At 46.1% G+C, this 27223-nt stretch overlaps 1 protein-coding gene across 3 annotated transcripts in view; it reads left to right on the plus strand.

The window, feature by feature from the left end:
• LOC139264347 (probable thiopurine S-methyltransferase) overlaps positions 1-27223 on the plus strand; it is a 70711-nt gene that overhangs the window by 4688 nt on the left and 38800 nt on the right. For all 3 annotated transcript variants that reach the window (XM_070880640.1, XM_070880641.1, XM_070880639.1), the window contains exon 3: positions 23287-23379. In XM_070880640.1, the coding sequence (XP_070736741.1) occupies positions 23287-23379 (93 nt within the window). The remainder of the gene's footprint in view (positions 1-23286; positions 23380-27223) is intronic.

Here is a 27223-nt window from a genome sequence, read left to right on the forward strand (position 1 = left end):
AAAAAAATGAAAGTACCTGGTGGTCCCGGAGGAACGAACACTTGCGCTCCGAGGCTTAGATGCGCAGCCCAGCGCAGAGGCCCACGCATTTCAGGAGCATATGCGCATCCTGGGATCATGTCGGCCTGGACCACCAGTCACAATGCAATATTCTTATTCATAGTAATGGGAGCTCTGAGGCCATTCAACCTATTGAACTTGTGCCAGCTATTTGCAAGAGCACTTCAGCTAGTCCCACTCCCCTGCCCATTCCCCTTGGCCCTGCCCATTTTTTTCCTTCAGGTACTATCCAATTCCCTTTTGAAAGCCATGATTGAATCTGCCTCCACCACCCTTTCAGGCAGTGCATTCCAGGTCCTAACCTTTTTTCCTGATGTCGTCTTTGGTTCTTTTGCCAATCACCTTAAATCTGTGTCCTTTGATTCTTGACCATTCCGCCAATGGGAACAGTTTCTCTCCATCTACTCTTGTCTGAACCCCTCATGATTTTGAACACGTCTCTCGAATCTCTCCTCAACCTTCTCTGCTCTCAGGAGAACCACTCCAGTTTCTTCAGTCTATCCACTTAACTGAAGTCCCTCATCCATGGAACCATTATTGTAAATCTTTTCTGCACCCTCTCTAAGGCCTTCACATCCTTCTGAAAGTGCGATGTCCAGAATTGGACACAATACTCCAGTTGAGGCCGAACTAATGTTTTATAAAGGTTCATCATAACTTCCTTGCTTTTGTACTCTATGGGCCCAAAATTCAGTGCCAATGGAAAGCTAGTGCTCCCTCCACCTTTTTGTGGTCATTAGCACCAAAACATTTTTGTGGCTGGGCCACCCCATATTCAGCTCCAAAAGTGAATAAATGGGGTTCCAGCACGAATGAACCCTTCCAAAGTGGATTTTTCAGCAGTGTGGCTGTCTTAATTTGAGCGTTATCACCACTGAGAAATTCAGCATGCAGGCAAGGGTTTCTAATGAGCCAGCTGCTCCCAGGCCTTTTTTAAACCGGTTTCTAATGGAACCAAAACAATTAATAAAACTATATCAAAAGATAAATACTGCGGATGCATGTTGGAAAATGAAATAAAAACAATAATAATTAAACCTTTTTACCTACCAAAGGGCCCCAGCGGTGTCGCGTTCGAGCTCGGCATCGCAAATGCTCGCGAGGGCACTGCCAGGAAAAGTCCTACCTTTACTTCAATGAATTTCGCTGTGGTATTCCCTTTCCAGTGGCCTGCACGCTGCAGAGCTCACCGCTGGAAACCTCCCTTTACACCGGCTTCACCGTGCCGTTTTCGGCGGAAGTAAGCACCGCTGAAATTCTCCCCGAGCTGAATATAAAAACATAGAAACATAGAATATAGGTGCAGGAGTAGGCCATTCGGCCCCTCGAGCCTGCACCGCCATTCAATGAGTTCATGGCTGAACATGCAACTTCAGTACCTCATTCCTGCTTTCTCACCATACCCCTTGATTCCCCCGAGTAGTAAGGACTACATCTAACTCCTTTTTGAATATATTTAGTGAATTGGCCTCAACAACTTTCTGTGGTAGAGAATTCCACAGGTTCACCACTCTCTGGGTGAAGAAGTTTCTCCTCATCTCGGTCCTAAATGGCTTACCCCTTATCCTTAGACTGTGACCCCTGGTTCTGGACTTCCCCAACATTGGGAACATTCTTCCTGCATCTAACCTGTCTAAACCCATCAGAATTTTAAACGTTTCTATGAGATTCCCTTTCATTCTTCTGAACTCCAGTGAATACAAGCCCAGTTGATTCAGTCTTTCTTGATATGTCAGTCCCGCCATCCCGGGAATCAGTCTGGTGAACCTTCGCTGCACTCCCTCAATAGCAAGAATGTCCTTCCTCACGTTAGGAGACCAAAATTGTACACAATACTCCAGGTGTGGCCTCACCAAGGCCCTGTACAACTGTAGCAACACCTCCCTGCCCCTGTATTCAAATCCCCTCGCTATGAAGGCCAACATGCCATTTGCTTTCTTAACCGCCTGCATGCCAACCTTCAATGACTGATGTATCATGATACCCAGGTCTCGTTGCATCTCCCCTTTTCCTAATCTGTCACCATTCAGATAATAGTCTGTCTCTCTGTTTTTACCACCAAAGTGGATAACCTCACATTTATCCACATTATACTTCATCTGCCATGCATTTGCCCACTCACCTAACCTATCCAAGTCACTCTGCAGCCTCATAGCATCCTCCTCGCAGCTCACACTGCCACCCAACTTAGTGTCATCCACAAATGTGGATATACTACATTTACTCCCCTCATCTAAATCATTAATGTACAATGTAAACAGCTGGGGCCCCAGCACAGAACCTTGCGGTACCCCACTAGTCACCGCCTGCCATTCTGAAAAGTACCCATTTACTCCTACTCTTTGCTTCCTGTCTGCCAACCAGTTCTCAATCCACATCAGCACACTACCCCCAATCCCAGGTGCTTTAATTTTGCACATTAATCTCTTGTGTGGGACTTTGTCGAAAGCCTTCTGAAAGTCCAAATACACCACATCAACTGGTTCTCCCTTGTCCACTCTACTGGAAACATCCTCAAAAAATTCCAGAAGATTTGTCAAGCATGATTTCCCTTTCACAAATCCATGCTGACTTGGACCTATCATGTCACCTCTTTCCAAATGCGCTGCTATGACATCCTTAATAATTGATTCCATCATTTTACCCACTACTGATGTCAGGCTGACCGGTCTATAATTCCCTGTTTTCTCTCTCCCTCCTTTTTTTAAAAAGTGGGGTTACATTGGCTACCCTCCACTCCACAGGAACTGATCTAGAGTCTATGGAATGTTGGAAAATGATTGTCAATGCATCCGCTATTTCCAAGGCCACCTCCTTAAGTACTCTGGGATGCAGTCCATCAGGCCCTGGGGATTTATCGGCCTTCAATCCCATCAATTTCCCCAACACAATTTCCCGACTAATCAAGATTTCCCTCAGTTCCTCCTCCTTACTAGACCCTCTGATCCCTTTTATATCCGGAAGGTTGTTTGTATCCTCCTTAGTGAATACCGAACCAAAGTACTTGTTCAATTGGTCTGCCATTTCTTTGTTCCCAGTTATGACTTCCCCTGATTCTGACTGCAGGGGACCTACGTTTGTCTTTACTAACCTTTTTCTCTTTACATATCTATCGAAACTTTTGCAGTCCGTCTTAATGTTCCCTGCAAGCTTCCTCTCGTACTCTATTTTCCCTGTCCTAATCAAACCCTTTGTCCTCCTCTGCCGAGTTCTAAATTTCTCCCAGTCCCCGGGTTCGCTGCTATTTCTGGCCAATTTGTATGCCACTTCCTTGGCTTTAATACTATCCCTGATTTCCCTTGATAGCCACGGTTGAGCCACCTTCCCTTTTTTATTTTTACGCCAGACAGGGATGTACAATTGTTGTAGTTCATCCATGCGGTCTCTAACTGTCTGCCATTGCCCATCCACAGTCAACCCCTTAAGTATCATTCGCCAATCTATCCTAGCCAATTCATGCCTCATACCTTCAAAGTTACCCTTCTTTAAGTTCTGGACCATGGTCTCTGAATTATCTGTTTCATTCTCCATCCTAATGTAGAATTCCACCATATTCTGGTCACTCTTCCCCAAAGGGTCTCGCACAACAAGATTGCTAATTAATCCTCTCTCATTACACAACACCCAGTCTAAGATGGCCTCCCCCCTAGTTGGTTCCTCAACATATTGGTCTAGAAAACCATCCCTTATGCACTCCAGGAAATCCTCCTCCACCGTATTGCTTCCAGTTTGGTTAGCCCAATCTATATGCATATTAAAGTCACCCATGATAACTGCTGCACCTTTATTGCATGCACCCCTAATTTCCTGTTTGATGCCCTCCCCAACATCACTACTACTGTTTGGAGGTCTGTACACAACTCCCACTAACGTTTTTTGCCCTTTGGTGTTCTGCAGCTCTACCCATATAGATTCCACATCATCCAAGCTAATGTCCTTCCTAACTATTGCATTAATCTCCTCTTTAACCAGCAATGCTACCCCACCTCCTTTTCCTTTTATTCTATCCTTCCTGAATGTTGAATACCCCTGGATGTTGAGTTCCCAGCCCTGATCATCCTGGAGCCATATCTCTGTAATCCCAATCACATCATATCTGTTAACATCTATTTGCACAATTAATTCATCCACCTTATTACAGATACTCCTTGCATTAAGACACAAAGCCTTCAGGCTTGTATTTTTAACACCCTTTGTCCTTTTAGAATTATGATGTAGTGTGGCCCTTTTTGTTTCTTGCCTTTGTTTACTCAGCCTTCCACTATTGCTTTTTACCTTTCTACCCTCTGTTTCTAACTCCATATTACTTCGCCCTAGCTCGTTGCATAGGTTCCCATCCCTCTGCCATATTAGTTTAAACACTCCCGAACTGCATTAGCAAATGTTACCCCTAGGACATCAGTTCCAGTCCTGCCCAAGTGCAGACTGTCCCTTTTGTACAGGTCCCACTTCCCCCAGAATTGGTTCCAATGTCCCAGGAATTTGAATCCCTCCCTTCTTGCACCACTGCTCAAGCCACGTATTTATTCTAACTATCCTGCTCCCTCTATTCTGATTAGCACGTGGCACTGGTAGCAATCCAGAGATTACTACCTTTTGAGGTCCTACTTTTTAATTTAACTCCTAGCTCCCTAAATTCAGCTTGTAGGACCTCTTCCCGCTTCTAACCTATATTGTTGGTACCTACATGTACCACGACAATTGGCTGTTCACCCTCCCTCTCCAGAATGCTCTGCAGCTGCTCTGAGACATCCTTGACCCTTGCACCAGGGAGGCAACATACCATCCTGGAGTCTCGGTTGCGGCCGCAGAAACTCCTATCTATTCCCCTTACAATAGAGCCCCCTATCAATATTGCTCTCCCACTCTTTTTCCCATCCTTCTGTGTGCAGCAGAGCCACCCACGGTGCCATGAACCTGGCTGCTGGTGCCTTCCCCTGGTAAGCCATCTCCCCCAACAGTATCCAAAACGGTATATCTGTTTTGGAGGGAGATGACCGCAGGGGACTCCTGCACTACCTTCCTGCTCTTGCCTTGTCTCTTGGTCACCCATTCACTATCTGTCCTAACCCTTACCTGCGGTGTGACCAACTCACTAAATGTGCTATCCACAACATTCTCAGCATCGCGCATGCTCCAGAGTGAGTTCATCCGCAGCTCCAGTGCCGTCATGCGGTCTGTCAGGAGCTGCAGCTGGACACACTTCCCACACACAGAGTAGTCAGCGACACTGGAAACGTCCCTGACTTCCCACAGGAGGAGCATGACACAGGTCCGGGCTCTCCTGCCATGACTGAACCCTTAAATTAATTTACTTACTAAAATTTACTTTAACACCAAACAGCTACTTATTGGTTGGCTGCTAATTAAACCAATCTAAAAGTCAGTCTAAAAGAGAGTTATACTTACCAGTCGAACAGCCAACCACTTACCAGCTTCACCTCTCGATTTCGCACCCCTCTATCTTTGTCTGCAACTGGTTGGGCTGGTCTCTGGGCCTCCGTCTCCTACTCTTGCACTCCTTATCAGCTGCTCTAGTGTCAGCACTGGTAGGAAAAACAAGACAAAACAGCACCTGCCATCCCTGCTTGCCCGAACTCACCAACTTACCAAACTCACAAATGCCACTCTATGCTGTTGCACTCCGTGCTCTGCACGAGCTGCCTCTTTTAAACTGTATCTAGGTCAGATGACTCACTACTGGTCAGTCGTTTACAGAACTGGTTTTAACTAACTGCTAATTGCCTCCTACTGGAGAGTTACCTTGTTTTTCTCTGCCGAAACCTGAAAGATTCCCATCTATTTAACTTTTCCCCTTCAAATTAAACTGCTACTTACTTAGAAGCTACTGGCAATTGCCACTAACAATTTACTCCAGCTTCCAAATGGTTTAAAGAGAATAACCCTTAAAACTCACCCACTTACCAAACTCACAAATGCCACTCTATGCTGTTGCACTCCGTGCTCTGCACGAGCTGCCTCTTTTTAAACTGTGGCCCAGGGAGGGAAAAGTACCCTACTGCAGCAGCCGATCAATTTTTGTCAATTTGACCACCTGAACTCCGTGGTAGCCATCCCTTCTGAGGACAGTGAATTTCGGGCCCTATGCCTCTATTTATGAAGCCCAGGATCCCGTATGCTTTTTTATCCGTTTTCTCAACCTGTCATAAGAACATAAGGAAAAGGAGCAGGAGTAGGCCACCTGGCCCCTTGAGCATGCTCCGCCATTTAATAAGATCACGGCCGATCTGATCATGAATTCAGCTCCACTTCTCTGCCCGCTCCCCATAACCCTTTATCCCCTTATCGTTCAAAAATCTGTCTTTCTCTGCCTTAAATATATTCAATGACCCAGCTTCCACAGCTCTCTGGGGCAGAGAATTCCATAGATTTACAACCCTCTGCGAGAAGAAATTCCTCCTCATCTCAGTTTTAAATGGGTGGCCCCTTATTTTGAGACTATGGGCTAGAACCTCCACTTTTGTGCTTATCGCCCAAAAATGGGCGTTATTTCCAGCGTGGTCATTAAAAAAGGGTTTTCAGATCGCCAGCTTCTCGACCATTCTCAAAACACTTGGGTTACATTTTTGAAAATGGGCATTACCGCGAGCGATATCAGATGGGCGGTAGCGTTAAATTTTTTTGACCTTCTGCCGTAAAGTGTGGCCATCCTCGGCAACGCTCGATTCCCGCGATTCAGGTAGTCAAGGGTCATCATGACATGCACAGAAGAGGAGACAGACAGAGAGAGGGAGCTCGGAGGCACTGAAAGCGTGTGCGGCTGTGGTGGGAGGAACGACGGAGATTCACCAGCAGCAAAAGCCTACTGAGCACCTAGAACATAGTTGGCACGAGTTTTTGTCCAACAAATAAGAAATAATATGGAAGGGATGGTGGAGGCTCTGGAGTTGGCAGCCAGGAACACTGGTGGCAGAGGGCTCCCAGCGGTCCTGGAGTGCCGCACCGCACCCCAAGGTGACGCACCTCCATTGCCAACCACATATGAGAGCCAGCAGCAATATTTTGCTTATAGAAACATATAAAATAGGTGTAGGAGCAGGCCATCGGCCCTTCGAATTTGCACCACCATTCAATATGATCATGGCTGATCATTCAACTTCAGTACCCCACTCCTGCCTTCTCTCCATACCTCCTGATCCCTTTAACCGTAAGGGCCACATCTAACTCCCTTTTTGAATATATCCAATGAACTGGACTCAACAACTTTCTGTGGTAAAGAATTCCATAGGTTCACAATACTCTGGGTGAAAAAAATTCTCATCAACTCTGTCCTATATGGCTTACCCCTTATCCTTAGACTGTGACCCCTGGTTCTGGACTTCCCCGACATCGGGAACATTCTACCTGCATCTAACCTGTCCAATCCTGTCAGAATTTTATATGCTTCTGATGTACCCATGGCACCTCCCCTTTTACTAAACTGTCACCATTCAGATAATGATCTGCCTTCCTGTTTTTGCCACCAAAGTAGATAACCTCACATTTATCCACATTATACTGCATCTGCCATGCATTTGCCCACTCACCTAACCTGTCCAAGTCACCCTGCAGCCTCTTAGCATCCTCCTCACAGCTCACACCACCACCCAGCTTAGTGTCATCTGCAAACTTGGAGATATTACATTTAATTCCTTCGTCTAACTCATTAATATATATTGTAAATAGCTGAGATCCCAGCACTGAACCTTGCGGTACCCCACTAGTCACTGCCTGCCATTCTGAAAAGGACCCGTTTATTCCCACTCTTTGCTTCCTGTCTGCCAACCAGTTCTCTATCCACGTCAATACATTACCCCCAATCCCATATGCCTTAATTTTGCACACTACTCTCTTGTGTGGGACCTTGTCAAAAGCCTTTTGAAAGTCCAAATACACCACACCCACTGTTTCTCTCTTATCCACTCTACTAGTTACATCCTCAAAAAATTCTAGAAGATTTGTCAAGCATGATTTCCCTTTCATAAATCCATGCTGACTTGGACCGATCCTATCACTGCTTTCCAAATGCGCTGCTATTAAATCTTTAATAATTGATTTCAGCATTTTCCCCACTACCGATGTCGGGTTAACCGGTCTCTTATTCCCTGTTTTCTCTCTCACTCTTCTTTTAAAATGTGGGGTTACATTAGCTACCCTCCAATCCATAGGAACTGATCTAGAGTTCATGGAATGTTGGAAAATGGCCACCAACGCATCTACTATTTCTAGGGCCACTTCCTTAAGTACTCTGGGTGCAGACTTTCAGGCCCTGGGGATCTATTGGACTTCAATCCCATCAATTTCCCTAACACAATTTCCTGACTAATAAGGATTTCCCTCAGTTCCCTCAGTTCCTCCTTCTCGCTAAACCCTCGGTCCCCTAGTATTTTCGGGAGGTTAGTCGTGTCTTCCTTAGTGAAGCCAGAACCAAAGTATTTGTTCAGTTGGTCTGCCAGTTCCTTGTTCCCCATTATGAATTCACCTGATTCTGACTGCAAGGGACCTACATTAGTCCTCACTAATCTTTTTCTCTTCATATATCTATAGAAGCTTTTGCAGTCAGTTTTTATGTTTCCTGCAAGCTTCCTCTCGTACTCTATTCTCCCCCTCCTAATTAAACCCTTAGTTAAATAAAAAAACTTCCACCTCGGGACCATCCTCTCTCGTATCCGTCGAAGCAGCGCTTCGGCCATCACCCCCTCCCCGCAATGAAGCATCGCCTGAGGACCTCCTCGGCCAGACGGCTTGGAGTCGGGGGTAAGGGGAGGGGGGAAAGGGCTGGTTTGTACAGAAATACTGATGATTTCAGACAAATGTTCAGTTTAAATGTTTTTTATTCAACAAAACCTTGCAGCACATTGGCTCAGATATCTGCACCATTACATGCTGGTGATTCCTTAACATCAAAGGGTATAATCACACCTAACTGCAATCCACTTAAACTTTAACTGTCACACTGGCGATGCCCACCATTGAAGTATGACCTGCACACCCAGCAGTGTGTCAGCCTTGTAAATAACACCAACGTTCTTTCAGGCAAAGTGATCATTGATGAGCTCCTGATGTAAGGCTCTTGCAGCTATCATGCCACCATGAGCCCTGTCATGCAATTTACAGGAGGGCGGGGGCATGACTTCAGTGTCAGCCTGATTGTCTGGGCCGATGTCAGCATCCGCCTCCTCGTCCTCCTCTTCCTCTCTCTGGTGAGATGGACTGTCAGACTCCTCGGGCAATTTTTGTCCCCTCCTGATAGCCAAGTTGTGTAGCATGGAGCATACCACCACGAATTGAGCTACCTGCTCAGGGTGGTATTGGAGCTCGCCTCCTGAGTGGTCCTGGCATCTAAAGCACTGCTTCAGCACTCCAATGGTTTTCTCCACGATATTGCGAGTTGATCTGTGGCTTTCATTGTATCGCCCCTCTGCCTCGGTGTGGGTGTCACACGGGGGTGGGGGTCATCAGTCAGGTGGCGAGGCCATATCCTTTATCCCCAAGCATCCAGCATTGACCTTGTGACTCATTGTTAAACAAGTCAGATACAGTGCTCTCATGCAGGATGTGAACATCATGGATGCTGCCCGGAAATTGAGCATTCAGTGCCAGTATAATTTGTTGGTGGTCGACAACCAGTTGGACATTCAGGGAATGGAATCCCTTGTGGTTCTTGAAAACCTCAGCATCCTGAAAATGTGCCCGCATCGCGATGTGCGTACAGTCTATTGCTCCCTGCACCTTGGGGAAGTTTGCAATTCTGGAGAATCCTAGAGCCCTCTTACGCTGTGCCTCCCTGGTCATAGGAGGGACTTGATCAGCTTCCCTTCGTGTGTACAGGGCTTCAGTGACCTGTCTAATGCAGCGATGTATGGCATGCTGAGAAAGTCCGCAAATGTCGCCAGCTGTGGCCTGAAAAGAACCCGAGGCGTAGGACGACAGTGCCACAGTGACTTTGACCTCGACGGACAGTGCAGTTGTGATGGCACTGGCAGGCTGCAGAATTCCCCTTGTCAGCTGGCATACCTCAGTGATAACCTCTTTGTGGAAGTGCAATCTCCGAAGGCAGGTGGTGTCGGGCAAGTCGAGGTAAGAATGCTTCTCCTTGTACTTGCTGGGGGTGTAACGTCTGGTCCTCCTCATCTTTCTGTCACTTCTTACATTGGGCACATAATGCAGTGGAGCATTCCTTTGGCGATATTGAGTCTGCTGCATGTATTTGGTCACCAAGAGAGGGTGAGAAAGGACAGGCCCCATTGCAGCAGCTCTCTGTTTACCACCGATTGTTCACAAACAAGGAATGTCCTGACAATCCCACCTCTTCAATTCCAATGTGGTCAAGAAGTTTTTAGAGATGTTCACTTCAACTCCAACGACCTGCAGAGTACATCCGAACTCCGCCGAGGTTGAAGCACAGCAGCCTTTTAAAGGACGCGACATGTGATCTACAACATGGCATCCATAATACTGTGATTCATTCCGGTTAGTTCCACTTTTTATGGGCGGTTTTTTGATCGAGTGATATTTGGGCGATATGTGTGCGAGGTGGTGAAATTGATGATGGGCGATCTCCATGGCTGCAGTTTGGGTAAATATGCTCTTTACGACAAAACAGTGGGCGGGCGTTAATATTGAATCTGGGCGTCAATTCCGTGCGGAAAGTAACGGGCGATATTATGAGCATTGAATTTGCCCATTCTGCTGATTAGAAACATAGAAAATAGATGCAGGAGTAGGCCATTCGGCCCTTCGAGCCTGCATCACCATTCAATATGATCATGGCTGATCATTCACCTCAGTACCCCTTTCCCACTTTCTCTCCATGCCCCTTGATCCCTTTAGCCATAAAGGCCATATCTAACTCCCTCTTGAATATATCCAATGAACTGGCATCAACGACTCTCTGCGGCAGGGAATTCCACAGGTTAACAACTCTGAGTGAAGAAGTTTCTCCTCATCTCAGTCCTAAATGCCTACCCCTTATCCTAAGACTATGTCCCCTGGTTCTGGACTTCCCCAACATCAGGAACATTCTTCCTACATCTAACCTGTCCCGTCCCGTCAGAATCTTATACATTTCTATGAGATCCCCTCTCATCCTTCTAAACTCCAGTGTATAAAGGCCCAGTTGATCCAGTCTCTCCTCATATGTCAGTCCAGCCATCCCTGGAATCAGTGTGGTGAACCTTCGCTGCACTCCCTCAATGGCAAGAATGTCGCTCCTCAGATTAGGAGACCAAAACTGAACACAATATTCAAGGTGAGGCCTCACCAAGGCCCTGTACAACTGCAGTAAGACCTCCCTGCTTCTGTACTCAAATCCCCTAGCTATGAAGGCCAACATGCCATTTGCCGCCTTCACCGCCTGCTGTACCTGCATGCCAACTTTCAATGACTGATGAACCATGACACCCGTGTCTCATTGCACCTCCCCTTTTCCTAATCTGCCATCATTCAGATAATATTCTGCCTTAGTGTTTTTGCCACCAAAGTGGATAACCTCACATTTATCCACATTATACTGCATCTGCCATGCATTTACCCACTCACCTAACCTGTTCAAATCACCCTGCAGCCTCTTGGCATCCTCGTCACAGCTCACACTGCCACCCAGTTTAGTGTCATCTGCAAACTTGGAGATACTACACTCAATTCCTGCATCCAAATCATTAATGTATATTGTAAAGAGCTGGGATCCCAGCACTGAGCCCTGCAGCACTCCACTAGTCACTGCCTCCCATTCTGAAAAGGACCAGTTTATCCCGACACTCTGCTTCCTGTCTGCCAACCAATTCTCTATCCACGCCAGTACATTACCCCTAATACCATGTGCTTTGATTTTGCACACCAATCTCTTTTATGTGGGACCTTGTCAAAGGCCTTTTGAAAGTCCAAATCCACCACATCCACTGGTTCTCCCTTGTCCACTCTACTAGTTACATCCTCAAAAAATTCCAGATTTGTCAAGCATGATTTCCCTTTTACAAATCCATGCTGACTTGGACCGATCCTGTCACTGCTTTCCAAATGCGCTGCTATTTCATCCTTAATGATTGATTCCAACATTTTCCCCACTATTGATGTCAGGCAAACCGGTCTATAATTTCCCGTTTTCTCTCTCCCTCCTTTCTTTAAAAGTGGTGTTACATTAGCTACCCTCCAGTCCATAGGAACTGATCCAGAGTCGATAGACTGTTGGAAAATGGTCACCAATGCAGCCACTATTTCTAGGGCCACCTCCTTAAGTACTCTGGGATACAGACAATCAGGCCCCGGGAATTTGTCGGCCTTCAATCCCATCAATTTCCCCAACACAATTTCCCGCCTAATAAGGCTATCCTTCAGTTCCTCCTCACTAGACCCTCGGTCCCCTAGTACATCAGGAAGGTCATTTGTGTCTTCCTTCATGAGGACGAACCAAAGAATTTGTTCAATTGGTCTGCCATTTCCTTGTTCCCCATTATTAATTCACCTGAGTCTGACTGCAAGGGACCTACATTTGTCTTGACTAATCTTTTTCTCTCCACATATCTATAGAAGCTTTTGTAGTCAGTTTTTATGTTCCTGGCAAGCTTCCCTTCCTAATTAAACCCTTTGTCCTCCTCTGCTGAATTCTACATTTCTCCCAGTCCTTAGGTTTGCTGCTTTTTCTGCCTCTTCCTTGGATCTAACACTATCCTTAATTTGCCTTGTTAGCCACGGTTGAGCCACCTTCCCTGTTTTATTTTTACTCCAGACAGGGATGTACAACTGTTGAAGTTCATCCATGTGATCCATAAATATTTGCCATTGCCTATCCACCATCAACCCTTTAAGTATCATTCGCCAGTCTATTCTAGCCAATTCACACCTTATGCCGTCGAAGGTGGCTTTCCCTAATTTCTGAATTAACTGTGTCACTCTCCACCTTAATAAAGAATTCTACCATATTATGGTCACTCTTCCCCAAGGGGCCTCGCACAACAAGATTGCTAATTAGTCCCTTCTCATTACACATCACCCAGTCTAGGATGGCCGGCTCACTGGTTGGTTCCTTGACATATTGTTCAAGAAAACTATCCCTAATACACTCCAGGAAATCCTCCTCTACCGGATTGCTACCAGTTTGGTTAGCCCAATCTAAATGTAAATTAAAGTCACCCATGATAACTGCTGTACCTTTATTGCACACATCCCTTATTTCTTGTTTGATGCTGTTCCCAACCTCACTACTACTGTTTGGTGGCCTGTACACAACTCCCACCAACATTTTCTGCCCTTTGGTATTCCGCAGCTCCACCCATACCGATTCCACATCATCCAAGCCAATGTCCTTCCTTACTATTGCATTAATTTCCTCTTTAACCAGCAATGCCACCCTGCCTCCTTTTCCTTTCTGTTTATCCTTCCTAAATGTTGAATACCCCTGGATGTTGAGTTCCCAGCCTTGGTCACCCTGGAGCCATGTCTCTGTGATGCCAATTACATCAAATCCATTAACTGTTATCTGCGCAGTTAATTCGTCCACCTTATTCCGAATACTCCTCGCATTGAGGCACAGAGCCTTCAGGCTTGTCTTTTTACCGCACCTTAGAATTTTGCTGTAATGTGGCCCTTTTTATTTTTTGCCTTGTATTCCCTGCCCTCCATTTTTACTATTCTCCTTTCTATCTTTTGCCTCTGTCTTCCTTTTATTTCCCTCTGCCTCCCTGCATAGGTTCCTGTCTCCCTGCTATATTAGTTAAACTCCCCAACAGCACTAGCAAACACTCCCCCAAGGACATTGGTTCCGGTCCTGCCCAGATGCAGACCGTCCGGTTTGTACTGGTCCCACCTCCCCCAGAACCAGTTCCAATGTCCCAGGAATTTGAATCCCTCCCTGCTGCACCACTCCTCAAGCCACGTATTCATCTGAGCTATCCTGTGATTCCTACTCTGACTAGCACGTGGCACTGGTAGCAATCCTGAGATTACTACTTTTGACGTCCTACTTTTTAATTTAGCACCTAGCTCCCTAAATTCGTCTCGTAGGACCTCATCCCGTTTTTTACCGATATCGTTGGTACCTAAGTGGACCACGACAACTGGCTGTTCATCCTCCCTTTTCAGAATGTCCTGCGCCCGCTCCGAGACATCCTTGACCCTTGCACCAGGGAGGCAACATATCATCCTGGAGTCTTGGTTGCAGCCGCAGAAACGCCTATCTATTCCCCTTACAATTGAATCCCCTATCACTATAGCCCTCCCACTCTTTTTCCTGCCCTCCTGTGCAGCAGATTCACCCACGGTGCCATGAACTTGGCTGCTGCTGCCCTCTCCTGATGAGTCAGCCCCTTCAACAGTACCTAAAGCCATGTATCTGTTTTGCAGGGGGATGACCGCAGGGGACCCCTGCACTACCTTCCTTCCACTGCTCCTCCTGTTGGTCACCCGTTTACTATCTGGCTGTGTACCCTTTACCTGCGGTGAGACCAACTCGCTAAATGTGCTATTCACGTCATTCTCAGCATCGTGCATGCTCCAGAGTGAATCCACCCGCAGCTCCAGTGCCGCAATGTGGTCTGTCAGGGTCTGCAGGCGGATACACTTCCCGCACACGTAGTCGTCAGGGACACCGGAAGCGTCCCTGAGTTCCCACATAGTACAGGAGGAGCATGACACGCGTCCGAGCTCTCCTGCCATGACTTATCCTTAGAATAACTTAATTTGGCAACAACAAAGCTAAATGTTGCATACTGATATAGAAAAGAAAAAAGAAAAGCTACTTACCAATCACTTACCCCCTTGGCTGTGACATCACCTTTCGATTTCTTTCTACTTTTTTGTCTTCTTCCTGTAGGTGCACCGGTAGGCCTTTATAGGCCTCTCCGCTGTCCCCGGAAACGCATATCAGCGACCACGAACTCCCGCTGCCTCTCGCAGCCTTTATAGGCCTCTCAGCTGTCCCCGGACTCGCGCCTCAGCGACCACGAACTCCGCCCCAAAAAAGTGGACGGACGGTAATATTTTTTCTCGGCGTTAAGCACATGGGGGGGAAAGTAATGCTCAGCTATAAGTTTCCGAAAAATGGCCACCAGTTTCCATTATGTGCCAAAATGGGCGATATATGGGTGTTATACGTCATTTCAGTGATTTAAGTGGGCGTTAAGCATGCAAAAAAAAGTTGAGGTTCTAGCCCCATGTCCCCTGATTTTAGTTTCCCCTACGAGTGGAAATATCCTCTCTGCATCCACCTTGTCGAGCCCCTTTATTATCGTATATGTTTCAATAAGATCACCTCCCATTCTTCTGAACTCCAATGTGTATAGGCTCAACCTCTCTTCATAAGTTAATCCCGTCATCTCCGGAATCAACCTAGTGAACCTTCTCTGAACAGCTTCCAATGCAAGTATATCCTTCTTTAAATATGGAGACCAAAACTGTACGCAGTACTCCAGGTGTCGCCTCACCAATACTCTGTACAGTTGTAGCAGAACTTCTCTGCTTTTATACTCTATCCCCTTTGCAATAAAGGCCAGCATTCTATTTGCCTTCCTGATTACTTGCTGTACCTGCTGCATGCTAACTTTTTGTGTTTCATGCACAAGGACCTCAGATCCCTCTGTACTACAGCACTTTGCAATTTTTCTCTATTTAAATTAGAATTTGCTTTTTCTATTATTTCTGCCATAGTGAATAACCTCACATTTTCCCACATCTGCCAAATTTTTGCCCACTCACTTAGCCTGCGCTTGATTTCTACATGCTCTCAGCGATGAGACGCGAGGTGCTCTGCGCCCTCCCGGATGCATTTCCTCCACTTAGGGCGGTCTTTGGTCAGGGACTCCCGGGTATCATTGGGGATGTTGCACTTTATCAGAGAGGCTTATAATGTCCTTATAATGTTTCCGCTGCCTACCTTTGGCTCGCTGGCTGTGAAGGAGTTCTGAGTAGAGCGCTTGCTTTGGGAGTCTCGTGTCTGGCATGCGAAATATGTGACCTGCCCAGCGGAGCTGATCAAGTGTGGTCAGTGCTTCAGTGCTGGGGATGTTGGCCTGGTCGAGGATGCTAATGTTGATGTGTTTGTCCTCCCAGGGGATTTGTAGGATTTTGCGGAGACATCGTTGGTGGTATTTCTCCAGCGACTTGAGGTGTCTACTGTACATGGTCCATGTCTCTGAGCCATACAGGAGGGCGGGTATTACTACAGTCCTGTAGACCATGAGCTTGGTGGCAGTTTTGAGGGCCTGGTCTTCAAACACTCTTTTCCTCAGGCGGCCAAAGGCTGCACTGGCGCACTGGTGTTGAATCTCGTCGTCATTGCCTGCTCTTGTTGACAGGAGGCTCCCGAGGTATGGGAAGTGGTCCAAGTTGTCCAGGGCCGCGTCGTGGATCTTGACTGGGGGGCAGTGCTGTGCAGCGAGGATGGCTGGTGGAGGACCTTTGTTTTACGGATGTTTAGCGTAAGGTCCATGCTTTCATACGCCTCAGTAAATACGTCGACTATGTCCTGGAGTTCAGCCTCTGTGTGTGCGCAGACACAGGCATCGTCTGCTCGACGACAGAGGTTGGGTTGGTCTTGGACCTGACCTGGAGACGGCGAGGTTGAACAGGTGCCCACTGGTTCTGTAGTTTAGTTCCACTCCAGCGGAGAGCTTGTTGACTGTGAGGTGGAGCATGGCAGCGAGGAAGATTGATAAGAGGATTGGGGCGATGCTGTAGCCCAACAATAATGGAGCTGATGTCTAACCATTAATCTATATCAATTAGTCTGCAACAGGCTCAGACTTGGAGCAGGTAAAGCTTCAGAAATCATCTGTTCAAAGTCACATGTTTCTCTCCAACATATTTAATATCTCTGATTACTCATACTCCATCCCAAAATATTATTTTCTGAAAGAAATCTGTCTCATTTTCATTTGAATGAATCAATACTTACTGCCTCCCAGACAGCCTGTTCCATAGATTTACCACTTGCTCACTTAAATAATGGGAAGGAGGGCGGTGGTGAGGGGGTGGGTAGGTGAGGTCTGAACTGGTTAAAAAAAGCTGTAGTCAGCAATTGGAGGGAGGGAGGGAGGTAGAGAAAGGCCTGCAATCGGGGTGATTTTGAAGGGAGAGGGGGAGGAAGGCTAGATATTGGGATGGGGAGGCCAAAGGATTTCTTGAGGGGCCTGGGGGAGCACTCCTGCTCCTCCTGGCCCACAAGAAATACTGAAAGATCCACTTACCTTGGGGAGCCGGCAGCTCTTGTCTCCTTTTCACTGCTGACACATTGCTGACATCTCAAACGTATACAGCAGCAGTTTAAAAAGAAAGAAAAGAAAGACTTGCATTTATATAGCGTATTTCATGACACCAGTTGTCCCAAAACACTTTACAGCCAATGAAGTACTTTTTGAAGTGTCGTCACTGTTGTAATGTCGGAAACATGGCAGCCAATTGTATACAATGTGATAATGACCAGATAATCTGTTTTTTTAGTGATGTTGATTGAGGGATAAATATTGGCGAGGACACCAGGGATAACTGTCCTGCTCTTTGAAATAGTGCCATAGGATTTTTTTTACACTCGAGAGGGCAGACAGGGCCTCGGTCTCATCCAAAAGACAGAACTTCCAACAGTGCAGTACTCCCTCAGTACTGTACTGGAGTGTCAGCCTAGATATTTGTGCTCAAGTCTCTGGAGTGGGACTTGAACCCACAACCTTCAAAGGTGAGAGTGATACCAGCTGAGCCATGGCTAACCCATTTAATTTCAAATCGGTTTCCCAATTTCACTGTAGGAGCTCAACTTAAATATTTTAACAAGCGTCCTGCCTCTCCACAGTGGGAATTCGATACCCCAATATCCACCTGCATAAAATGCATGTAACTGATCCTGTTTACATAGTCCACCACCTCCAAACTTTATCAACTCCAAATTTAGCCACTGTGGTTGTTATGAATGTTTGTTTTTTTGGAACTAATAAAACGGCGAATATTGATTTCATACTGCCTCCTACTACTGCATATTGAGCTGTTCTACAAATACTCCCGACTGTTAGATTCTACTAAAGTATTAGGAGGGTCTGAACCAAAAGTCGTAAGAGGTGATGACACTGAATGTTATTTATGTCTGAAAATCCCAGTAATTTTGAAATATATTGTTGTTGAATGGGAATACCCTAGAGGCCCTTTCCATCTGTTTAACTACCAAAGATTAACACTAAGTAATCATACTATTCACTGCTAACTATAAGCATATTAATATAGGGCTAGATTCTAACTATCGGGCAGGCAACCAGCATAACGTGTCAGGGGAGGCATGGTCCAGAGCTGGAACTCATTTCCATATCCCGTGTGGACTGCAGGAAGAAACATGATGCCTCTGGAAAGCTCAAGGGCTAGCCGGGCCACAAAAAGGTAGCTCTGGGGGGTGGATGGTAGGGTTCATTAACGAGGGCAAGACATTGGAGCAGCAGCCCAGGTTTTTTTGAATGGCACTCCTGCCCCTCCTGTCCCCACACAAATAAATACAAGCTTACCTTTGAACTTGCATTCGGTTGACGGTAGACAGAGCATGAGCAGTGCACACTCAGCACAGTTCTGTCCTAAAATGGCAGTCGGGACCTATGTACGTCATAGGACCCAAATTGCATATTAAGAGACTACCACCTGAAAGAGGTGGTTCCTTCTACCTCCTATTGGATGGTCCCTTTGAAGGAGACCACAGCACTTGACACAAATGAAACGATAAGCCATTTTTGGGTAGTCGTGGTCTATTTATGCTGCACATGTTAAAATTTATGAACAATCTTGCTCTACAAATTCTTCTCAAAAATTTCATGATTGTTGTTACGTGTTTACTACTCTTATGAATGACTCCACGAGGTCTAGTATTGTACTTGAGCTGTTGTGACCTTAGTCCCATTTATTGTAACTCCAGAGTGAAGCACAAGCATGGTGGGCAGCCTTTTATACTGGGCCCTGCACACCGATGCAAGTTATCTTCAGGTCTCCCACCGCAGTACCCTCTGGTGGCACACCTTATGTGACTATACAGTTAGTATACATGGTCTACATACGTGACATCATTTCCCCCCCAAGTCTTTAATGCAAATTGACTCGTACATTGACTGTGACCTGGGCTTTGCTCTTCCTGGTTGACCATTGGAGGGTCGCTTCTCGCTTGAGTGGGTCGGTAGTGAGATTTGTTGCTAGTGGAGGTCCCCGTGGTTTCTGATTGTGAGTCCATGACTACTCCATTCTCCACCCCCCACCCCCGCCACACACACAGAGATCATGCTAATGGCCCGTTACATGCAAGTTGCATTCAAGTTCATCATATGGGTTTTACATTTACATCTTGGTACATTTGTTCGGTGGATTACAGTTGCATTTATTTTTGTGTGGTACATTTACATGATCAGTACAGGTATATCAGTACAGGTACACAAGGACAGTTTAGTTCCAGCATGGCCAGATGAGATCCGCGTAGTCTGGTGGCGTCGCAGCGCCCCACACTAGTGGTTCTGTGGGCGAGGCGAGCTCATTTTACTCGAGTTGCCGGAGCTCCGGGCTCTTGCCGTTACTCCTAGTGTCGGGGCAGGCCCAAAGATGGCAGATGTGTCTGTGACCGCCCTGTCCTTTTTGTTTGCACAGTGTCGCTGCTGCTCCCTGGGAAGCGGTCTGAGCGAGTGAGCGTTTTGTCGAAGCGACAGTGGGGCTGCCTCATCTTGTCTTGCAGTTCGCAGGGGACTGCTGACTCGTTTTCCTTGAGGTCACTGTTGTGAGCGCTCTCTAATTTGGGATCCTGGCTGGTCCAGGTCCCATTCGGAGAAGCCGTTGCGGGTGACCCTTCGCTCTGGTGGCGAGTGGGTTTGTGGGCCACGGCTTTACCACCCGGGTGGTGGGCGACGGTAGCCGATTGCGAGCATAGTCGCAGTTTACTGTTTCTGGCCCGTCGCAGTTCATGCCATCAGGTGCCTGCAATGTTAAACCGATCTGAGGCAGGTTATCGCTACCAGTGCCTCTGCTCTCCGGGGATCGTTTACTCTATGGTTTGTCTACTTTTGTCCGCTGTGGGGACACTTTATGATACATCGTTCTGGTCCCAGGGACGCAGGCTACAGCATTGGGTAGCTCACTGGAGCTGTATACGACCGTGTTCGCCCGCTACATTGGCTGATTGCAATTTGCACCCGACATCGCTCAACAACATTTTGCTTGTTACAACTGGACTTTTACATTGGTTACCAATTTCAAGCAGTTCATTCAAAAATGGCGGGTTGCTGGCCTCCTTTTAAAATGGCCTTACTACTTTTACCCCAATTGTCTTCCTTGCGTGAAACCAAGTGTCATTGCTCCATTTGCGCTGCACCTCGTAGTTTGGACGGCATCTTTTCCCTGTCCGTGATGTCGACTGCTGCGATCTTCTTTCCCAGGGATTCTGCCACTGAAGCTGGGAAGGCGCCCTCTGATCCAATCTTCCTCCCCAGGAGTCCTGCCACTGAAACCGGGAAGGTGCGTTTGGGTCGTCTCAGCCGGATCATCGCCACGCAGTCGTGATGAGCGGTCTGTGCCTCGGGGGCTGCGCGGATCTGCTCTCTGGTGCCTGGTCCAACCAAAGGTCTGGGCACTGGGTACATCGATCGCTGGAGGGATGAAGTCTTCCCAGTTCCAATGAATCTTCCCCATCCATCTTCTTCCAAGTAGCTTTGGTCCATCACCTGAAACAATCCACAATGGTAAATTGTGCACCGCACCATCATGGGATACACTTACATCCTCACGACTAACAACTGCTATCAGTTCCTTGGTGTAGGTGCGCAGCTTTGCCTGAACCGGGACCAGCTTGGGTCATTCAGTTTGATCGTTCCATCGCCTCTCAAAGGCTTCTTGGCTCATTACTGATTGACTCACCCCCGTGTCCACTTCCATGAAGACTGGAACGCCATTTATCTCAACTTCCATTATCACTGGAGGACAATCTGTGGTGCAGGTATATACTCCATACACTTTATCCTGGGACTGAGCTGCCTCCCTAGCCATCTCTTCGTAATCCGCGCTGGATTCACAGCCATCTGCTGACTCCTCTTCCACGTAGTGAGTCACAGCTCTTTTGCACATTCGTTGGAGGTGCTACAGCCTTTGCACACATAGTCTCTGAACCGACACTGATGAGCCCTGTGATTACCTCCGCAGCGCGAGAATGGTGCTACTGAACTTAACATTTGCACCCCTCGGCGGACTCTGAGTTAAAGGACTCGGCGGGGCGGGGTGGGGTGGGGGGGCCTGTATGCTCTGCTCTGGGCAGATTCACATTCAACAGTTCTGCCTATTTACAGTACTTGCCGGGTTTGAATCCTGAGAGTGAGTCGTCATCTGCTTGGAGCTGTAGCTTGAGGTCATGAACGCCTGGCTGATGCTGATGGCTTTCTGCAGAGTGATGGTGGTTTCGGCAGACAGTAGCCTGTGAAGAAGGGCCTCATGACCAATGCCAATTACGAAGACGTCCCGCAAAGCATCGGTGAGGGATGCGTCGAAATCACGCGGTCCTGCCAGCTTCCTGAGGTCGACAGCGTACTTTGCGATTTCCTGGCCCTCAGGGCGGCGGTGTGTATAAAATCGATGCCTGCCGGTGAGGATGCTCTCCTTCGGTTTGAATTGGTCCCGAATTAGCACTTTCAGCTCCTCATATGACTTGGTCGTTGTTTTCTCTGGTGCAAGCAAGTCCCTGACGAGGCCGTAGACCGTGGGCCCACAACTGGTCAACAGGCTGGCTCTGTGCTTATCTGCCAGCATGGCCCAATCATCGCCTACCAGGTCGTTTGCTACGAAATATTGGTCGAGCCGCTCTGTAAAGGCTTCCCAATCTTCACCCTCTGAGAACTTTTCTAATGCACCAATGTTAATCATTTTTGCATGAAAATTTGTAATCTCGTCGCCAGTAGTTATGTCTTTAATACTCTGATGAATGACTCCACGAGGCCTAGTATTGTACTTGAGCTGTTGTGACCTTAGTCCCATTTATTGTAACTCCAGAGTGAAGCACAAGCATGGTGAGCAGCCTTTTACACTGAGCCCTGCACACCTATATCCCTCAGGTCTCCCATTGCAGTACCCTCTGGTGGCACACCTTATATGACTATACAGTTAGTATACATGGTCTACATACATGACAATTGTCTTGACCAGACGGTATGCACTCAAAACATTTTATTATTAAAGACATAAAATTAAAATCCTTCATTTCTCTTGTCTCAGTGCATAACAGCTCCCATGTGATTTTTTTTTTTTAAATATATAATATATAATCAGTTACAGCTTTAGTATAGTGTGTAGTATATCAATGGATGCAGGTAATATGTACAAAGCAGTTGTATGAATGTGCCTGTTTTTAGAATAATGACAATAACATAGAACACTCCTTTTGTTGCCACCCTGGCAGTATTTGTAGTGAAACCATTATCCAAGGTGCCATTATGCAGGTTCACCATTATCTGCAAGAATTTTTTTCGTATTTCGGCAATCAGTCAACCACTCGAAACAATTGGCACTCCAATTCTGGCTTCGTGCGCTTCTCCTACATTATTTGCGCCACCATTGGTGGCCATGCTTTCAGCTGCCTAGGCTCTAAACTCTGAAATTCACTCCTTAAAACTCTGCCTCTGACCCCTCTCTCCTCCTTTAAGATGCTCCTTAAAAGCTACATCTTTGACTATCTGTCCTAATATCTCCTTTATGTAGCTCAGCGTCAAATTTTGTTTGATGCACTCTGTGAAGCGTCTTGGGATGTTTGACTATGTTAAAGGCATTATATAAAATGTAAGTTATTGCTTTTTTTCAAATTTTTTTAATTCAGGTATTCTTGAGCTAATTAAAGGTTTCAAAAAGAATTATATTTTGTCAGTTCAAGAATAACTCGATAAAAGATCTAAAAATAAACAATGTAGAGGGAGTTACACAATGTTCCTTTTGATGTTTCATCAGTGCACATACTTTTCTGATCTTTATGCTCTTGCATTGTTTTTCCTCCGCTGACTGCTGCCATTGCCCGCCAATCCATTTTACACGCAGTTCCCTTTTTACATTCTATCTCCAAAACTGGGACCTTCTGGTCAGCATGGTTCAGTCATTTACCCACTGGATACATTAATTCACTGAACCATCATGATGTTCCTTGATTTGGACAGTTTAATAAGACCTCTGCTTCAAAAGATAACATGGTAATTCAGAATTGGTTGTAACTGTCCAATTATATTTGATCCTTTTTAAACTGTTTTATTTTTGTAGATTGTTGCAGAAACACTTGGACACCATTCTAAACGGAAGGAAGCAAATCTGTATTTTTATCCCACTCTGTGGAAAGTCATTAGATATGAAATGGTAAGTAAGTTCCTAATCGCAAATTAAATTTTAAAATGTTTTTACAATTGATCAAACTGGAAATATGCTGGAAATACACAGATGCTGCCTGACCTGCTGAGGAGAGAGAGAAACAGAATTAACATTTTAGGTCGGTGTCCTTTCGTCATTAACTAGAAAATATTACAGATGTAACCGTTTATAAGCTAGTACAGAGGTGGGGAAAGTTGGGGTGAGAGAGGAGTGAAGTAAAGAACAAAAGGATGATAGGGTGGAAGGCAAGAGTGATTAACTGACAAAAGGGATGATGGTGCAAGGCAAAAAGCAAAATTTTCAGATTTAGACCAATATGTTGAGGAACCAACTAGGGGGGAGGCCATCTTAGACTGGGTGTTGTGTAATGAGAGAGGATTAATTAGCAATCTCATTGTGCGAGGCCCCTTGGGGAAGAGTGACCATAATATGGTGGATTTCTGCATTAGGATGGAGAATGAAACAGTAAATTCAGAGACCATGGTCCAGAACTTAAAGAAGGGTAACTTTGAAGGTATGAGGCGTGAATTGGCTAGGATAGATTGGCGAATGATACTTAGGGGGTTGACTGTGGATGGGCAATGGCAGACATTTAGAGACCGCATGGATGAATTACAACAATTGTACATTCCTGTCTGGCGTAAAAATAAAAAAGGGAAGGTGGCTCAACCGTGGCTATCTAGGGAAATCAGGGATAGTATTAAAGCCAAGGAAGTGGCATACAAATTGGCCAGAAATAGCAGCGAACCTGGGGACTGGGAGAAATTTAGAACTCAGCAGAGGAGGACAAAGGGTTTGATTAGGGCAGGGAAAATGGAGTACGAGAAGAAGCTTGCAGCGAACATTAAGGCGGATTGCAAAAGTTTCTATAGGTATGTAAAGAGAAAAAGGTTAGTAAAGACAAACGTAGGTCCCCTGCAGTCAGAATCAGGGGAAGTCATAACAGGGAACAAAGAAATGGCAGACCAATTGAACAAGTACTTTGGTTCGATATTCACTAAGGAGGATACAAACAACCTTCCGGATATAAAAGGGGTCAGAGGGTCTAGTAAGGAGGGGGAACTGAGGGAAATCTTTATTAGTCGGGAAATTGTGTTGGGGAAATTGATGGGATTGAAGGCCGATAAATCCCCAGGGCCTGATGGACTGCATCCCAGAGTACTTAAGGAGGTGGCCTTGGAAATAGCGGATGCATTGACAGTCATTTTCCAACATTCCATTGACTCTGGATCAGTTCCTATGGAGTGGAGGGTAGCCAATGTAACCCCACTTTTTAAAAAAGGAGGGAGAGAGAAAACAGGAAATTATAGACCGGTCAGTCTGACCTCAGTAGTGGGTAAAATGATGGAATCAATTATTAAGGATGTCATAGCAGTGCATCTGGAAAATGGTGACATGATAGGTCCAAGTCAGCATGGATTTGTGAAAGGGAAATCATGCTTGACAAATCTTCTGGAATTTTTTGAGGATGTTTCCAGTAAAGTGGACAAAGGAGAACCAGTTGATGTGGTATATTTGGACTTTCAGAAGGCTTTCGACAAGGTCCCACACAAGAAATTAATGTGCAAAGTTAAAGCACATGGGATTGGGGGTAGTGTGCTGACGTGGATTGAGAACTGGTTGTCAGACAGGAAGCAAAGAGTAGGAGTAAACGGGTACTTTTCAGAATGGCAGGCAGTGACTAGTGGGGTACCGCAAGGTTCTGTGCTGGGGCCCCAGCTGTTTACATTGTACATTAATGATTTAGACGAGGGGATTAAATGCAGTATCTCCAAATTTGCGGATGACACTAAGTTGGGTGGCAGTGTGAGCTGCGAGGAGGATGCTATTAGGCTGCAGAGTGACTTGGATAGGTTAGGTGAGTGGGCAAATGCATGGCAGATGAAGTATAATGTGGATAAATGTGAGGTTATCCACTTTGGTGGTAAAAACAGAGAGACAGACTATTATCTGAATGGTGACAGATTAGGAAAAGGGAAGGTGCAACGAGACCTGGGTGTCATGGTACATCAGTCATTGAAGGTTAGCATGCAGGTACAGCAGGCGGTTAAGAAAGCAAATGGCATGTTGGCCTTCATAGCGAGGGTATTTGAGTACAGGGGCAGGGAGGTGTTGCTACAGTTGTGCAGGGCCTTGGTGAGGCCACACCTGGAGTATTGTGTACAGTTTTGGTCTCCTAACTTGAGGAAGGACATTCTTGCTATTGAGGGAGTGCAGCGAAGATTCACCAGACTGATTCCCGGGATGGCGGGACTGACCTATCAAGAAAGACTGGATCAACTGGGCTTGTATTCACTGGAGTTCAGAAGAATGAGAGGGGACCTCATAGAAACGTTTAAAATTCTGACGGGTTTAGACAGGTTAGATGCAGGAAGAATGTTCCCAATGTTGGGGAAGTCCAGAACCAGGGGTCACAGTCTGAGGATAAGGGGTAAGCCATTTAGGACCGAGATGAGGAGAAACTTCTTCACCCAGAGAGTGGTGAACCTGTGGAATTCTCTACCACAGAAAGTAGTTGATGCCAATTCACTAAATATATTCAAAAGGGAGTTAGATGAAGTCCTTACTACTCAGGGGATCAAGGGTTATGGCGAGAAAGCAGGAAGGGGGTACTGAAGTTTCATGTTCAGCCATGAACTCATTGAATGGCGGTGCAGGCTGGAGGGGCTGAATGGCCTGCTCCTGCACCTATTTTCTATGTTTCTATGTACAGCATAGAAGGATGCCATTTGTCTCATCCAATCTGCACCACCTCTTTCAAAGAGCAATCCAATTAGTCCCACTCCCCTGCAATTTTTTTTTTCTTCAAGTATTTGTTCAATTCTCTTTGGAGGCTACTATTGAATCTGTATCCACCACCCTATCAGGTAATGCATTCCAAATCCTAACCACTTGTTGCATAAAGATGTTTTCCCTTTCCTTCAATCTGTGCCCTCCTGTTATCGACCCTTCAGCCATTGGAAACAATTTCTCTATATTAATTCTCTCTAAATCCTTCATGATTTTAAACCCTCTATCAAATCTCCTCTTGACCATCTCTACTCCAAGGAAAACAACCCTAGCTTCTTTAGTCTATCCACATAACTGTAATCCCTCAGTCCCAGAATAATTCTAATAAATCTCTTCTGTACCCTTTCCAAAGCCTTCGATAAAAAGTTCACTGGGTTGGGGTTAATATATTAGCATGGATAGAGGATTGGCTAACTAACAGAGAGTCGAGATAAATGGTTCATTCTCTGGTTGGTAACCAGTAACTAATGGGGTGCCGCAGGGATCAGTGTTGGGACCCCAACTATTTACAATCTATAAAGACTTGGAAGAAGGGACTGAGTGTAACGTAGCCAAGTTTGCTGACGATACAAAGGTGGGAGGAAAAGCAATGTGTGAGGAGGACACATAAAATCTGCAAAAGGACATAGACAGGTTAAGTGAGTGGGCAAAAATTTGGCAGATGGAGTATAATGTTGGAAAGTGTGAGGTCATGCACTTGGGCAGAAAAAAAATCAAAGAGCAAGTTATTATTTAAATGGAGAAAGATTGCAATGTGCCGCAGTGCAGCAGGACCTGGGAGTACTTGTGCATGAAACACAAAAGGATAGTATGCAGGTACAGCAAGTGATCAGGAAGGCCAATGGTATCTTGGCCTTTATTGCAAAGGGGATGGAGTATAAAAGCCGAGAAGTCTTGCTACAGCTATATAAGGTATTGGTGAGGCCACACCTGGAATACTGCGTGCAGTTTTGGTTTTCATATTTACCTCAACCCTCTTCCTCCCAATGGGCACAAGTTTCGGACCCCCGCTAGAACGGCGCACATCGGAGAGGCCCGCCTA

The sequence above is a fragment of the Pristiophorus japonicus genome, chromosome 5 (genome assembly GCF_044704955.1).
Source record: "Pristiophorus japonicus isolate sPriJap1 chromosome 5, sPriJap1.hap1, whole genome shotgun sequence".
In the NCBI taxonomy this organism is placed as follows: Eukaryota; Metazoa; Chordata; class Chondrichthyes; family Pristiophoridae; genus Pristiophorus; species Pristiophorus japonicus.